This window comes from Aulostomus chinensis, chromosome 19 (assembly GCF_037954235.1).
Source record: "Aulostomus chinensis isolate RoL2024-O1b breed Wild chromosome 19, RoL_Achi_v1.0, whole genome shotgun sequence".
Lineage (NCBI taxonomy): Eukaryota > Metazoa > Chordata > Actinopteri > Syngnathiformes > Aulostomidae > Aulostomus > Aulostomus chinensis.
The window spans coordinates 18,517,479-18,531,805 of NC_141338.1; the positions used below are offsets into that span (position 1 = coordinate 18,517,479).

A 14,327-nucleotide genomic window follows, 5' to 3' on the forward strand; every position below is an offset into this window, starting at 1 on the left:
CGGTGTGTTTATGTCCTGCTGGTCTCTATTTACCAATCGGGTTTGCTTTCATGTAGCAATGCCTGTGTATGAGACATTGTAAAATAGAGAAATAAATCAGACTCCAGCGTCAGGAATAATAAATGAGGCTTCTCTTATTCACGAGACAAATTTCACCTGTCACCTCCGGAAACACATCGGCAATCAGCCGCGTCACACGATTGCCGGTCGCTGCAGTTTTTGCTCGTGAATTAAATGCTGCTGTTGCCGTGAAACAGGAGCTGATGAATTAACTGCTGCACGGATGTTGTTTTGAAAAATTCTGGGACAGTGGAAAGTGATTTATGTGAGCATAAAGGATGATTTGTGTGGCATGTCTCCCCCCCCCCCCCCCAATTTTTTTTTCAAGTATTTCCACCAGATTGAGCTCTGAAACTCGTTGTTATGTGGTTAAAAGCTTTAAATTCAGTCAGGAATTAATCTCAGTTTTCATGTAAACATCGGACAGTATATTGTCTATATTCTGTTAGTTAGACAAAACAACGTGTTTGGGCTGGGGCGGGGGGTTGACATTTCATAGACTAAAAATAAGTAAAATGTAAAAATAACTAGTGAAACAAATAGTTCAAAACCCTCAGATCGTTTAAATGTCCATGTTGAAAATGTCCTAGTGACACTGCTGTTAAAACCCCGGTAACCATGGGATGCTTGATGTGTGTGTTTTCTCTCTCCCCTCTTGAATCAGCCATCAAAGTGAACTGCCAGGGCTCCTGTGGGATCTCCAGCAAAATGAACGACTCCTCGTGGACCATGGAGGAGCAGTACGTAAACAGCATGCTGTCTGTTGCTGACAAAGGTAATGACCCTGCAAGATCCTGGTTTTCATCCTTATTGATTCATTTTGACTATAAAGGTTTAAAAAAGAGCAGGTAACCCCTCAGCAATTAAAGAACAGCAGGCGTGTATGTGGGGCCACGTGTTAGCAGATCCCACTGGGATCTTCTACCTGTTCTATGTCTATGCGGCGTGTTCTGAGCAGGTGCCTGGCGGGACACACTTGCTGTTGAAACACTTGCCTCTGGCTGGGCTCTGTGGACTGTGTAGCACCTAGATCACCAACCTGAGCAAGAGATTTCAGAGCCAGAGATGGTCCCACCAGGATGGAGGGATGGGGGTCATGATGAGAATCAAAGACCCGGTGAGCCTGTTGAATTACTGGGGGATGCTCTCCTCTCTCTGCAGCGGCCTCAGCAGACAGGGTTCACTACAGTGGAGCGAATCCAGTGTCCAACACAAAAACCTGAAGGTCAGATTTGTTGTGTGGCTACGTAGGAGAGGTGACTACAGGCTCAACAGGTCCCTGTGGGGCCGCCCAAAACCTGGTGTTCACTGTCACTTTGCTGATGATGTTATGATTTTCACAGAACTTGATATACTCACAAAGACCCCCATCCTGATCCGCGAGGAGGCGTCACCACTCCCCCTCACTAGCACCCGAGCAAAGACCAGAATCCGGTCTTTTTCAGACCCACCAATCACCAGTTGCCTTCATTTCCATTAGCTGTGCTCTCCACAAATTGCTAGTTGGAAGCAGAAATCTACTCTTACCTGTAGCTTACCAGAAGAGCAGAGGATGTCATAGACCTGGTACCAAGTACTAAGTACTAAAGTTAAGCTCCGCCTCTTTGCCTTTGACTAGAACTTGGTCAGTGCAGTAGCCCTGGTCAGGACACGCGGTACCTCACAGGCGTGCCATCATGTAATCGTCACGATTCAGTGGCATAACTGCAAAAATACCTTCCAGCTCCCCGGTCAGAGACTGGGTACTTCAGGCCTGCTAGGAATGCCCCTGAACACCTGACATATCTACCCCAACACATGCAGGGTACGGGCTGCCAACATCATTTTTTTTCCAGTCTCCAGACGCTCTGCGTGTATATTTATCGTTGTCAGGGTTTTTGTACATTTATAATAGCAAACAGCTGGCTGCCACATAGTCATGCTATGTCGTGTTGGGTCTGACACAGTGAGATACTCACGTTGATTATTTGTCATGCTTCTCCTGTGGTTGATGTAGCAGCTACATTTGCTCGCAGTGGAGACCTTCTGCTGCAGCAGCCGTGCAGACCTGCAGACCAGTGCGTTAGGGTGACTCCATGATGGGCGAAACCACGAATCAACCATCACTTGAGGCGGGACTCTAAAGGAACAGGTTGATTGTCACGATGATGCTCAATGAGATGTGAGCGTCTTTTTTTTTGTTGTTTTTTTTTGCATTCTAGTAGGCAGGAGTTAAAATGAGGGGAACAGTCACCCAGCAGGGATGCTCCTGCCATCCTCTCCTCGTGACCCCTCTCTAGGGTGAGGCACGGTTATCACAGTCTAGCAGCTTCCAACTGAGAATGGTAGATATGCTCCACAGAGGACAGACTGACATTTTTCCTATTCGTCTCTGGACGCTGCCTTCCCCTGTAGCGCTGAGGCCGCGTCTGCCGGTGGAAACGAGGGCTTACGGGACCTTTTGTTGGAAGCAGGATCTTCCATCATTTGTATGTGTTGCCACAGCCAGAGGTTGTAATGTGCTGTGCATGCATGAAATCTGTTGTAAATGCAGATCGTGCAGTGGAACTTGTAACAGTCATCAGAGCATGAAATCCATGCTGGCTAAAACAACGGGAAGAAAATCAATGTTTAACTCTCGTTCGTGGCTGCTCCTACGTTACACACTGAATAATTGGGTTTAGCCATCCTTTCCACTAAAGACATATTTTCCTTTCAGTGGGAAGATTTTGATGCAGCAGCCACAAAGTGCTTCATTTTCTGTATGTGGCACCACTTTTAGTTGCGATAAAAATCAACTTTGAACTTCAATTTGACAAAGTGAGTGCAAAAGCATTCTCGTATTATTTGAGTTTTTGTCACCCTGGATTTTATTGCTGTGTAAAATACATCTGCGCTTGGATTTGTAGACCCTCATTGTGATCCAAAGAAGTTGGAACTGCCATCTTCACCTGACATTTCAGTCATGACGGGAGAAAGTTGATCAGCCTTTTATGCTTTAACAACGTTTCAGACAACAAACTTATCTTATTTGTCACGATTCTCAGTGTTTAGAAAAGAAAATCCAAAATATTAAATCGCGATGAGCAATTAGTTTGTGATCCGACTGGGAATCTATACAATCGAATGGCACCAGATTTAAATAAAACATTTGATTATTTTCTTGAGCTGCTAGACAGTACTTAATCTTTCTGTTCAAAGTTTGGTTTTGTTGAACAAAAAAATAATGCAAATGTGTATTTCAAAAAAATAGTGTGAAACATTCTGTTTTGTCATTTTTACGAAAACCAAGGCACCTAAATTTGAACTGCAAAATGACTGCAAAACTTCCTTGATGCTGCCTGTATCTTAGGTTGTCCTTTGCTTCTGTTTCTTTCACAGTCAAAGTCACTCTGGTCCTCAATAGTATTGTAACGAATGCAAGAAAGGAAAAAAAAAAACCCATCAAATTTGAAAACTAATGAAGACTGAAGATGTTTGAAGCAGTAGTTAGTTGTCACCCCCCCCGACACACACACACACACACACACACACACACATATACACACACACGCACACACCAGGCACAGTGCTTACAGAGAAAGACATAAATAATTCATTACACAGCCTCCGTCTGTGCTCTCCTTTATCTCGACCATTTTTCCGTTTCTCATTCTCTTCCGAAAATGGGCTGCTTTGCCCCCAAGAGCTGAGTAACGCAGGGAGAGCGAGGCAGGAAGGGTGACAGAAGATCACCACACACACACACACACACACACACACACACACACACACACACTCTCTGACTGTGGCTGGGTGATAATGTGGTATGCCATAGATGCTTGACGGTTGGAAACCAGTGATGTCAGTAGCTTCTCTCTGCCCTGTCACTATTATCGGTTAATGACCTTGAGGGGAATGAGGATGTCTCTTTCTCAGGATCCTCATTATCACGGTTCCAATGAAGGCTCACTTAAGCTACGGACAGCTTTATTCACCTCCACCAAGGAGGTCATGTGATCTTTCCAGCTGGTTGAGAGGAAAAAATGAGCAGGCCAGTTTTCTCAGTTATGCTATTTTTACTGGTTATTCGGTTTTTCTTTACATCAAGCATTTACAGTTTGTAGAATGAAAAAAACAAAACAACAACGCACAATTAACCTTTCTTCTCTGGGTTAAAACACGCAGCACCCTGAGGTCCATCAGGCGTAGAGGTGGTTTCAGCCTTAGGAGAGGTTTGTACACTAGGCTGGATGGAGCTGAGCTGGAGACTTTCCTGTGTAATAATTAAAAACTGTTGACACTGCTGCTCACACCATTGCAGAGAGGGCCGTCGTGCCTGCAGCATCGATTGAATCACCAAAGACGTACAGTCCTAAAAGCACTGAGAAACACAAGTCACCTTGCACCTGAGCTGCTGCAGCCACGTGGAGCTACCTACCTCAGAGATCTGGTAAATGGACCATTTCAGGAAAGCTTATCCAGCTGTGCAAAGCCATCTTAAAGAGCTGTGTCAGTGTGTTAACATGCTGGTATCACTTCACGCACCATTAGCTGGGTTTACCTTCACAACTTCTTCTTAGATTATTCCTGTTAATGGGTTAAGATCACGGGCTGCACGGCGGTGCAGTGGTCCGCACTGTGGCCTCACAGCAAGAAGGTTCCAGGTTCCAGTCCCGGCTCCATCACAGGGTCTTTCTGTGTGGGTCTCCATGTTCTCCCTGTTCCTGTGTGGGTTCTCTCTGGTACTCCAGCTTCCTCCACAGTCCAAAGACATCAAGAGGGGACGAGGCTGATTGATACTCTAAATTGACTGTAGGTGTGACTGTGAGTGTGAATGGTTGTCTGTCTCTATGTGTTGGCCCTGAGATGGACTGGTGACCTGTCCAGGGTGAACCCTGCCTCTCGCCCGTAGCCGCTGGGATAGGCTCCACCCCCCATGACCCTTAACAGGAATAAGTGGAAGAAAATGGATGGATGAGATAAGATCACTGTTTACATCAGACGCGATGCTCTACATTCTGGCGTTGACATGCACAGATCCGTTATGTCAGAACAGCTTGTGAGACACATCAGGCATTCCTTCTGTGAGTTTTGTCAGCTCTGGATGAGCGCTGTTGTCACCTTGTCCTCCGCTGAATGTGAGCTAATGTAGTGTGCAGATGCCACCTTGAAAAGCAAACAAAGATGCCGATGTTCGCTTCAGCGTAGCCCGAGGCGACATCAGGAGCTCCCATTCACTTTATTCTTCTTCACATCCCACACCAACACCAGCACCAGTGATCGTTCCCCCCACTACGCTGTCCAGTGGATCATAACACAGCTGTTGCTGGGGTCACTTCCACTGGTTATGGGAGTGAGAAATGAAGTGCCTGCCCGTCATATTTTTCTGTTGAGCTTGGATGACGTTTAGGTCCCTTAAAGTTTTGATTTAAAAGGATATCTCAGACCAGCAAAAAACATCCTCAGTTCCCTTTTTCTCTCTACATCCACATCAACCACTAAAAATGCCATACGGGTCGATTACCAGTAATGAGTGATGAGCAAATGAGGCCTGTTTGTCATTTTTAGCTCAGTTTGTTACCTTGTAGCGTTTTTCTGAAACCTGACTGTTGTGCTGTGTTGTGCTGACCTGAGAGAAGAGTTTGGGGTTCGTATGCTGCGGTGGAGAATCTCACACAGCCCACACCGTCTCATCTTCTCATCTAACCGGTGCACCTACACTGAAAGCATCACGGCTTCCACCAGCTGTAAACATACCGTATTTTCCGCACTATAAGGCGCACCTAAAAGCCTTTGATTTTCTCAAAAACTGACAGTGCGCTTTATAATCCGATGCTCCTTATATATGGATCAATATTGGATAATTATGGTTACCGTAGTCAGGGGGCGTTGCCGAAGTAACAGCGGTAAAAACGGTAAAGTGGTATTCCAGTCCCACACCACTTGTGTGTGTATAAAGACCCCAAAATGGCACCTTTCAAGAGACACGCTTACGACGCAGAGTTCAACCTCAAGGCTACCGCTACGTACGGTACGAACGAACGGAGTTGTCAGAATGTTGGTTTGTATTCTATTAATTAAGTTTGATTGACTGACTTATCTGACTGTTTTATTGACATTCCCTTCAGCGCAGCTCCATCTAGTGGGTGCATAACGCACCCCCAGCCACTACAGTAGTTTCTGTGCTATGCGCCTTATAATGCGGCGCGCCCAAAAAATGAAAGCAGTTTTAAAATAGGCCATTCATTGAAGGTGCGCCTTATAGTGCGAAAATACAGTAATTGAAATGAACACACACACACACACACACACACTCACACACACGCACAGAGTCTGTGTGCTTCCCCTCTGGAAACTGAGGCCAGTGGAAAAAGTGGTGTCTCCTTGTCCCTAATGAGGTGAGACACGCTGCTGTCTGGGAAAGTGTAATTGGGCTGTCAGCTCATGTAGACAATTAATAACCTCTCTGGCTGCTGGTGCCCAGTCTGCTGGGGAGAGAGTGGTGCTAAGCAGCGTGCTGTGCTGTGCTGTGGGTTAGGAAGTCAAACACGTTTGAAAAACTGTACTGTCGTAGGATTTAGAAGGTTTTAAATCAGGTATGTAGCAAAAGGCTCACTACAAAGCCATGTACCGGGCGAGGAATGTGACTCTGATACGTTGTTGTCAGGTCTTGATAAAGGCACTCGAGCACACAGACACAAAAACACAGGGTGTGTGAACTCTGCCTCACACGGCAGCGTAACCTTCAGTCTTGAATCATTTTTTGTCAAATTGAGATGTGCAAAGCCTGAGTCCCGTGGTTGCAAAATGTTTTTTGAGCTTCAAAATTGCCTAAAACGTGAATGAAAACGCTTCACGTCTCTGAATTTTCACTGCTGCCAAAAAGCCTAAAAAAAATAAACAAAAGAAAGCAGTAGGTCATATTGATTTATTTATTTAATTTACTCAATTTGTTGTTGTTTTTCATTCTGAGAGCCCGTAGCGAACAGAAGTGATTTTGATTCATGCCAGCAGCAAGCTGTAAATTAAAAATGTTAGGATCCAGATAAAATGTGTGCCATATTTTATTTCTGTTTTGTTTTGTTTTTGTCTGTAAATAGTTTTTGCTCTGCTTTGTTGCTGCTTTGTTTCATAGAGCTGAGAGAAATTCTCTGGTTATGAAGCGCTCAGTATTTATTTATGTTTGTATTATGTTCCAGAGTGTATTGACCAGAGGTATTTCATTTGAAACCTTGATTATGCAGTTACGCCTTGCCTTCTTCTCAGTGGTTTAAACACGAAACGATGTTGAGTTTAGCTCATGACATTTGACAAGAACTCTTCTCATTTTCTTCACGAGGACCAGCAGAACAGAAAAGCAGCTTCAGAGCTCCTCTTTTCCTCAGAACACCGCGCGTACTTCTGACAGCCTCCGCGAGATCTGCTACGGTTCCTGGATGATACTGCGATAACATCAGAAATGCAGCGTTGCGGACCTTGCAGTGCAGACGGTTTTTCCTCTGCAGGGCTTCCTGATAGAACTCTGCCCCAGTGTAGAAATACTGTATATGTTTGCCTTCATTGCTTTCTATTATTCATATCACTGCTTTTTTTTTCTTTTTTTCTACGGGACATAATGTCGAGCTCTCAGTTTACATCTGACTGCAACTTCTCTGTGTTATTGGAAGCTTATTCCATGGACAAATAATATTGTATATTATTTATGTATGCATGTAAGTTCCCACATCCAGAAACAAGGACACGCTGCTGTTTGGTGATAAAAGTGCACTAGAACTTTAGTTTTCATGCCAGTTATTTCTGCTTTTTCTATCGTTAAGTTTTGATTATGTGCACATGTATCTAAATGATACATTTTGCATTTAAAAGAAGTACAATGCAGGAAAAACTTAATCAGTTGTGTGTCACTTAGAAGACAATCATCATCATCATCATAATTGGTCATCAGCTGCTCCGGTCTCGAAGTATTGGTTCACTATTTATCCTTGTTTTAGTAAAATTGCTGAAAACTAAAATGCCTGAACGTCGTTTGCGAGGACGGATGTCGTCAGAGAGACAGCTGGCACAGACGAGGCAGACAGGTTGCTGCTTTCAGTCTGTCCATGGAAAATGTTAAAAACAGCCAGTGTTGCTGTTTGATACACAAGGGCAGACGTGGGTCACAGGGATGATGCTGACCCGGAGTTGTATCGGTGCAGAAGAACGCACTCAGTCCCAGCTCGATCACTGCTGGCCTCGCCGCTCTGGTAAATCATTAATCAGTTTGCTGAGAAATGTTCCAGCTTTGCCAGTAACATATTTTAACAGTTAATCAAGCTGGCCGATTAGTTTAACAAAAACAAAACAACAGATCAGCCTCACTGTCCTTTAATAACAAAGCCTGATTATTAAAGAAACTCCATCCTGCTGGGAAAGAAGCGAAGCCCCTCAGGCGCAAAGCCTCGCCCGCGTATCTACTGTTTCACCTGTGAGATTAGAAAGGAGCGTAACGAGAAAATGATATTTATGTTTGCTGTCTTTTACAGGAACTCTGGTGGCTGGCGAACACAATTTCCCTTTCCAGTTTCTCATTCCAGGTGAGTGTGGGATTGACCTCAATGACTTGTTTAGCCTCATTCCCGAATGTCACCTCCTTTGTGTTCTCAGGGACGTGCTTTGTCACGGGTTCTGATGATGTCAGTGAGGGTCTGATAACCTCTGATAACGTGGGACTTTCTGCCTCGTGTTTGGTTACAAAATGCTTGGCTTGACTCTCTTTGTTGGAGACAAAGTGGATGCCTGCTGATGTGTGATACTGAGGGTGTGTGAGAGAAGGAATGTGTTGGTGGAGAAGCCTCGCTGTCATTACGAATCTTCACAAATGTTCCTGGTGCTGCTGTCCATGACCATGCAAGTAAGACAGTCACCTGTTGAACATTCCTGGCATCTGTTAGGAGACACACACACACACACACACACACACATCTTTCTGGTATCTTACACACACTCAGGCGTGGGCTGAATCACAGGAGGTTCGGGGTTATTTTTAGTTCCCTCTCCTGCTGTGCAGTCACTGTTTAATTGGTCCTCATGCCCCCATGCTTTCCCCTTCCTCCCTCCCTCTCAGCCTCTCAGACTTGAGAGCATCCACACATACAGGGCATGTCAGTTCCAGATAAGTGACTCATTTCACCATCGCATGTCTCCTACTGCCTCCTGCTGGTACATTAAACATAGTCTCCACTCTGAGGGAGAGTTGAACGGTGATGGTTTTGAAGAATACTGTTTACAGCAGTTACAAGATGGTTAAATATGCTGGCACTGCAGGAGGTCAAGGCAGCTTTTCCTCCTCTGTAGCATTACTGTAAGAGACTTTGTGTTAAATCGACACTTCACCCAAACAGTATTTTGCCTTTCGAGTACACAAAAATAGGAGTCTTGAGCTCATAAAGACATTTTCCCCCTCCACCATCACTTTTACGTGCCTCCAAAACGCAGACAGAGCCAGCTACTTATATATAGCTTAAAGCTAATGGGGACTGACAGCTAACAACAGCAAAATTGTTTGTTTTCAAACTCTCAAGTGCATCCTCTGGTGTACTTCATGTCTTCTTTTTCCAGCTGGCTGCTCAGTATTCTACAAATACCTTAATTTGAGCTAAACAAACAAGCTATACCTCATCCAGGCTGATGTTGCTGCGCATAGGTGAGCGAAAGCTTAAGCTAACAGAATGTTCCAGCTGGTCACACAAACCAGAGGTGTTGTCTTCAGAACATCAAATGAATGTTTTTTTTTTTTAGGTAATTCCTTCTTTAATTTAATGTATTTATTTTATCCATTATTCCCTGCATTCTGAGGCCCTGGAAGCTGCCCTGTACAACCACGGTCTGATCACATGACCATTGAGCCGCTCCTCTGGAGTGGTTGGGGGTTAAGGGCCTGGCTCATGGGGGGCTTCAATGTTGGTTAAGAAGGGCAGGTAATAAAATGGCTCTCTTCTCTGACCTTTGGACCACCACTGTCTCCACGCCAGTTGAGAGGTGCCTTAAGATGCGACAGCAGTTCTAAGATTCAGAGGAAAGTTCTTGTTTGAAGCTGCTGGTCGTTCTACGCAATCCCTCATCAGCCCAGTCAGATGAGTCTCCGGGGAAGGTCAGCCTGGTATTTCAGTCGGCTCTCAGCTCCGTGTCTGCTGACAAGCTGTCTCCAGCAAGAAAAACAACGAACCCACCTCTCCTGGTTAATTCTTATTGACATCAGCAGCAGACTTGTCCCTGGAGCGGCCGCCGACTAAACCAGCCTTTACATCCCAATGAGGAGCAGAGCGGAGAGGAACTCATATCCAGTAGGGAGGGGAAGAGGGTGGGAGTGGGACAAGTCATTCATCAACTTTGTTGTCTTTTTGTTTAGGGTCTATATTCACAATGTCAGTATTTGAAATCATTTTGGATCTGATGTGCCACATCGTCTCAGACAGATATATTTGTTTTATTAACTCACATAAATCAACTCACTTCCTGGACATGAATGTTGACTTCTTTTTGGTTGTACTCATCATGAAACCACTCACTCCAACAAGGAAGTTCCCTTTCCAGTGCTGTTTGTTTGAACAGCAACACGATGAGTTTGCCAGACTTGGTGGAGGGATGTGACGTAAGACGAGAAAGAAGCCACACTCCACCCATAATGAAAACGAGCTCAGATAAACACGTCCACGCCGCTGACTGCTCCGGTCATGCTTGCCTGCACAAACACTGCTAGCTAGCAGGAGCAGCTGCCACGTTTAGTTAAACTAACTCGCTACCAGACTGGGAACATTTTGTTTTTGTTAGCTCAAATCATGTTTGTGGGTTACTCTGCGTCACGGCTGGCTTTGAGAGTTTGCTGACAGACATTTTTGAGGGTTTCTTTTTTGTTGTTTTGTTGTTAGCCGTCAGTCGCCGGTAGCTTCAAGCGAAATATTGATGGAGGCCTTTTCTGCATTCTGGCGTCGTGAAGAAGTGATGCAGGAAGTCATCTCAAGAACTCTATGTGTGGGTACTTGAAAGACATGGCATCATAATGGGTTTGGCTGAGTTGGCCCATTGTGTAGGCCCTTTGAGTGCCCTCTTGTTGTTGGTTAAAGTCAACCTGTACTCAATGATTCCTCTGTTCCTCCCCAGTCGCTGCCCCAACGTCGTTCGAAGGACCCTTTGGGAAGATCATTTACCGTGTGAAAGCAACAATCGACACGCCCCGCTTCGCCAAGGACTACAAAGCCCAGAGACCCTTCTATCTACTCAACATGTTGAACCTCAATGAGGTGCCTGACATTGAGGTCGGTTGCAGACTGTTTTATCATCTCTGCATTGTTGCGTGATGACTGAGTAAATCTGTGACTGAATGTAAAGTAGACTCAGCTGGAAAGCTCGGAAAGGCTTGAATGTAAACCTTTATTCGATCAGCCTCTGTCTTGGTTGAGGCTAATTTGATTTCACCACTGAGGAGGATGTAATTCATTTTCTGCTTTACTCCCCTGCATTACTTACATCCTGCTTTAAGCGGATGATTTTTTATTTTTATTTTTTTGATGGCAGAAAATGAAAATGACTTGCAAAAAAATGTTAACTTGTGCTGACAGATGGTGTAAAAGACGGCGCCTTTCTATTAATTCAAGAAAGACGGAGGTTATGGAAATTACAAAAGCCGGTATGAAAAGAAGTGAATACCCGTTCTCCTTTGGCAATAACAAACTTCAGTTCACAAACAAGTATAAATACCTTGGACTTTTCTTTGATGAGCACATGTCATTCTCACACGGGACATCAGTGCTGGCAGATCAGTGAATAGAGCTTTAGCTGGTGTTCACGCAAAAACGAAGCTCTTAAGAAATATGGGGTATGCCACATATGCCCAGTGTGTCTGTCCTGTCCTGGGTTACTCCTCTGGAGTCGGGGGAGGTGCTCCTTTAGCCACTGTTCAAGGTGACATGGGATGATGCCTGGTGAGGTGCAAGATCAGTGTGGAAGGCCTGTGGAATGGAATGCTTGACTTGCCAGCCGACAGAATGACAAGTAGGATTTTCTCCCAACAGGAGGTCACTGGGCGTTGGAAGTGTTTGATCGTGTCCAGGAGCTTGGGCTTGAGCATCTCTACATCCACAGGCAAAGGGCGGATGTAGGGATACTCAGGGAACTTGCCATGATAAAATATAAAACTAAATGGTTGGAAGAAGTTGATGAGAAACAGAAAATACATGCATGTTTTCAGTATAAATCTGTGTACGAAGGTGAAAAATATGCTGTGTCTGATCTATCTAAGAGCCAGCGATAACTGTGTGTGCTGAGTTTCAGTGAGGGATGTAACGCTTCATAAACAGGACGCTACATTGGAACAGAGGCAGACCAAAGACCATGTGGCGACTGAGACCCAGGGAAAAGTGTTTTTCTCAGATGGTCATAAAATGGATAATTCAACAGAAAGTGGGCTTCCTCACCATCTGAGAAAAACACTTTTTTGACAAAGTACCGTGACATGTAGGTCTGTCCCTGGATAGCGATTTAGTTGAATATTTATTTGAAATTCCTACATTTGCAATATCAAAGTATATCCATAAAGCCTGGAACAGAAGGAAGCATGTAACTTATGCATAGTGGCGCTGGGGATGGACCCTAACAAGCCGCTTTCATCCCTCAGCTTTTGCGCGTTGGTTATACGGTATAAATTCTAAGTTATTTATATGGTATATTACAACACTTCATCCAGCCAACAACATCCAAGTCAGTCTTCCCTCCATTCTCTCCTCTTTCTCCTTTTCTCTCTATTTCTGTCTTGCCCTCCTTCACTCTCTATTTCTGTTGTCTTTATTTGAGTAGTTTAAGCTACTAAACTGTTGGATTGGAGTTTTGTACCGCATGTTGTATTATTACTTTTTGTATTCGTAAGTCGGCACCGGAAAATGTGCCTGAATAATCCCTTCTCTATAAGGGTTGGGTTGTGTTGTGGCAGCCAGACACGTAAATAAGATTATCATTCATTCATTCATTCATTCATTTATTTATTTATTCATTCACTTACAGTTCGCTCTCTCCCAATTAGGACTGTCAGTCTTGTGATGCACTGCAGTGTAACAGGAATGGTAGATCAGTATCAAGGCACAAACTGACGTGTACGTGTACCGCCACTTTGTCTCTGCAGCATCCAAGTTACGCTGTCACCACTAAGAAGTTCAGCTACCTCCTGGTGAAGTCTGGGACACTGATGCTGAAGGCTCGCAGCGACCTCAGGGGTTACATCCCAGGTCAGGTGATCAAGTTAGCTGCTGAGATCCACAACAAGTCTGGGAAGGACACAGGATGTGTACTGGCCAGCCTCATACAGGTAGCTCCACCTCCATGCATTGAGTGAAATAAATGGGAAGAACTTAGAAGGTGAAAGATAAGATGGTTTTGCCAGAATCTTGGCCAGCAGCCAGCACGCACCGTCAACTTCACATTTCCATTCCAGATTGTATTGAACTTTTAAGAGGCGTATTCCAAATCTCCAGAGCTTCAAACATCACCATTCATCAGACTTCTCCTTTTATGTGGGCGCACATTAAATCCCTCTAAAGCCCAAGATAACAGTAATACAGGTCTCCTTGGCCCAGTTCAGCAGAACGCTTTTCCTTGCAATCAGCTCCAGACAGGTGAAGCAGTGTGAAGTCTGTCTTTCACATGCTTTTAGTTCTGGCTACCTTTTGTTGTTTTTTTTTGTTTTCGAACCAGAAAGTGACCTACAAGACCAAGCGGCCTGTGTTTGACCTGCGGACCATTGCAGAGGTGGAGGGAGCCGGAGTGAAAGCAGGAAAACATGCTGAGTGGAGGGAGCAGATCATCGTTCCTCCTCTTCCTCAGTCAGCTCTGTCCGGCTGCAGCCTCATAGACATCGACTATTTCGTTCAGGTCAGTGTGTGTTTGTCTGCTTTCACTAATATACCAGGTGTGTGCCGTAATCTGTTGTGGGAAACCCAAAAAAGAACAATATCAAAAGCTTGAGGATTTTCTTTGTTCTGCAGACAGGAAAATTTCAGAGAAACAATAACATCGAAAACTTATCGCCTGAATGCAGAAACAGGAAGTCTGATGGTGATGAGATGGTTTTCAGGCACACGACTGTCTCAGACTGGAGGTCAGCTACCCACAAAGTTCAAACACAGTGCAAACGCAAAAACAACGCAGAGTTCAATCGTAGGTCAAACCTAAGAAAACACAATGTGATACCAAAGTATTCCATCACAAACTAATTTACCAGGTTTATGGCATAAGAAGAACAACAGTAAAAGTTTGTGGATTGTCTTTGTTCAGCTGTG

At 44.6% G+C, this 14,327-nt stretch overlaps 1 protein-coding gene across 1 annotated transcript in view; it reads left to right on the plus strand.

The window, feature by feature from the left end:
* The window catches only part of arrdc1b (arrestin domain containing 1b), a 44,090-nt gene that overhangs the window by 24,819 nt on the left and 4,944 nt on the right, over positions 1 to 14,327 (plus strand). The window contains exons 2-6 of the mRNA XM_086187743.1: positions 725 to 835; positions 8,544 to 8,594; positions 11,161 to 11,315; positions 13,175 to 13,357; positions 13,744 to 13,920. Of these exons, the coding sequence (XP_086043869.1) occupies positions 725 to 835; positions 8,544 to 8,594; positions 11,161 to 11,315; positions 13,175 to 13,357; positions 13,744 to 13,920 (677 nt within the window). The remainder of the gene's footprint in view (positions 1 to 724; positions 836 to 8,543; positions 8,595 to 11,160; positions 11,316 to 13,174; positions 13,358 to 13,743; positions 13,921 to 14,327) is intronic.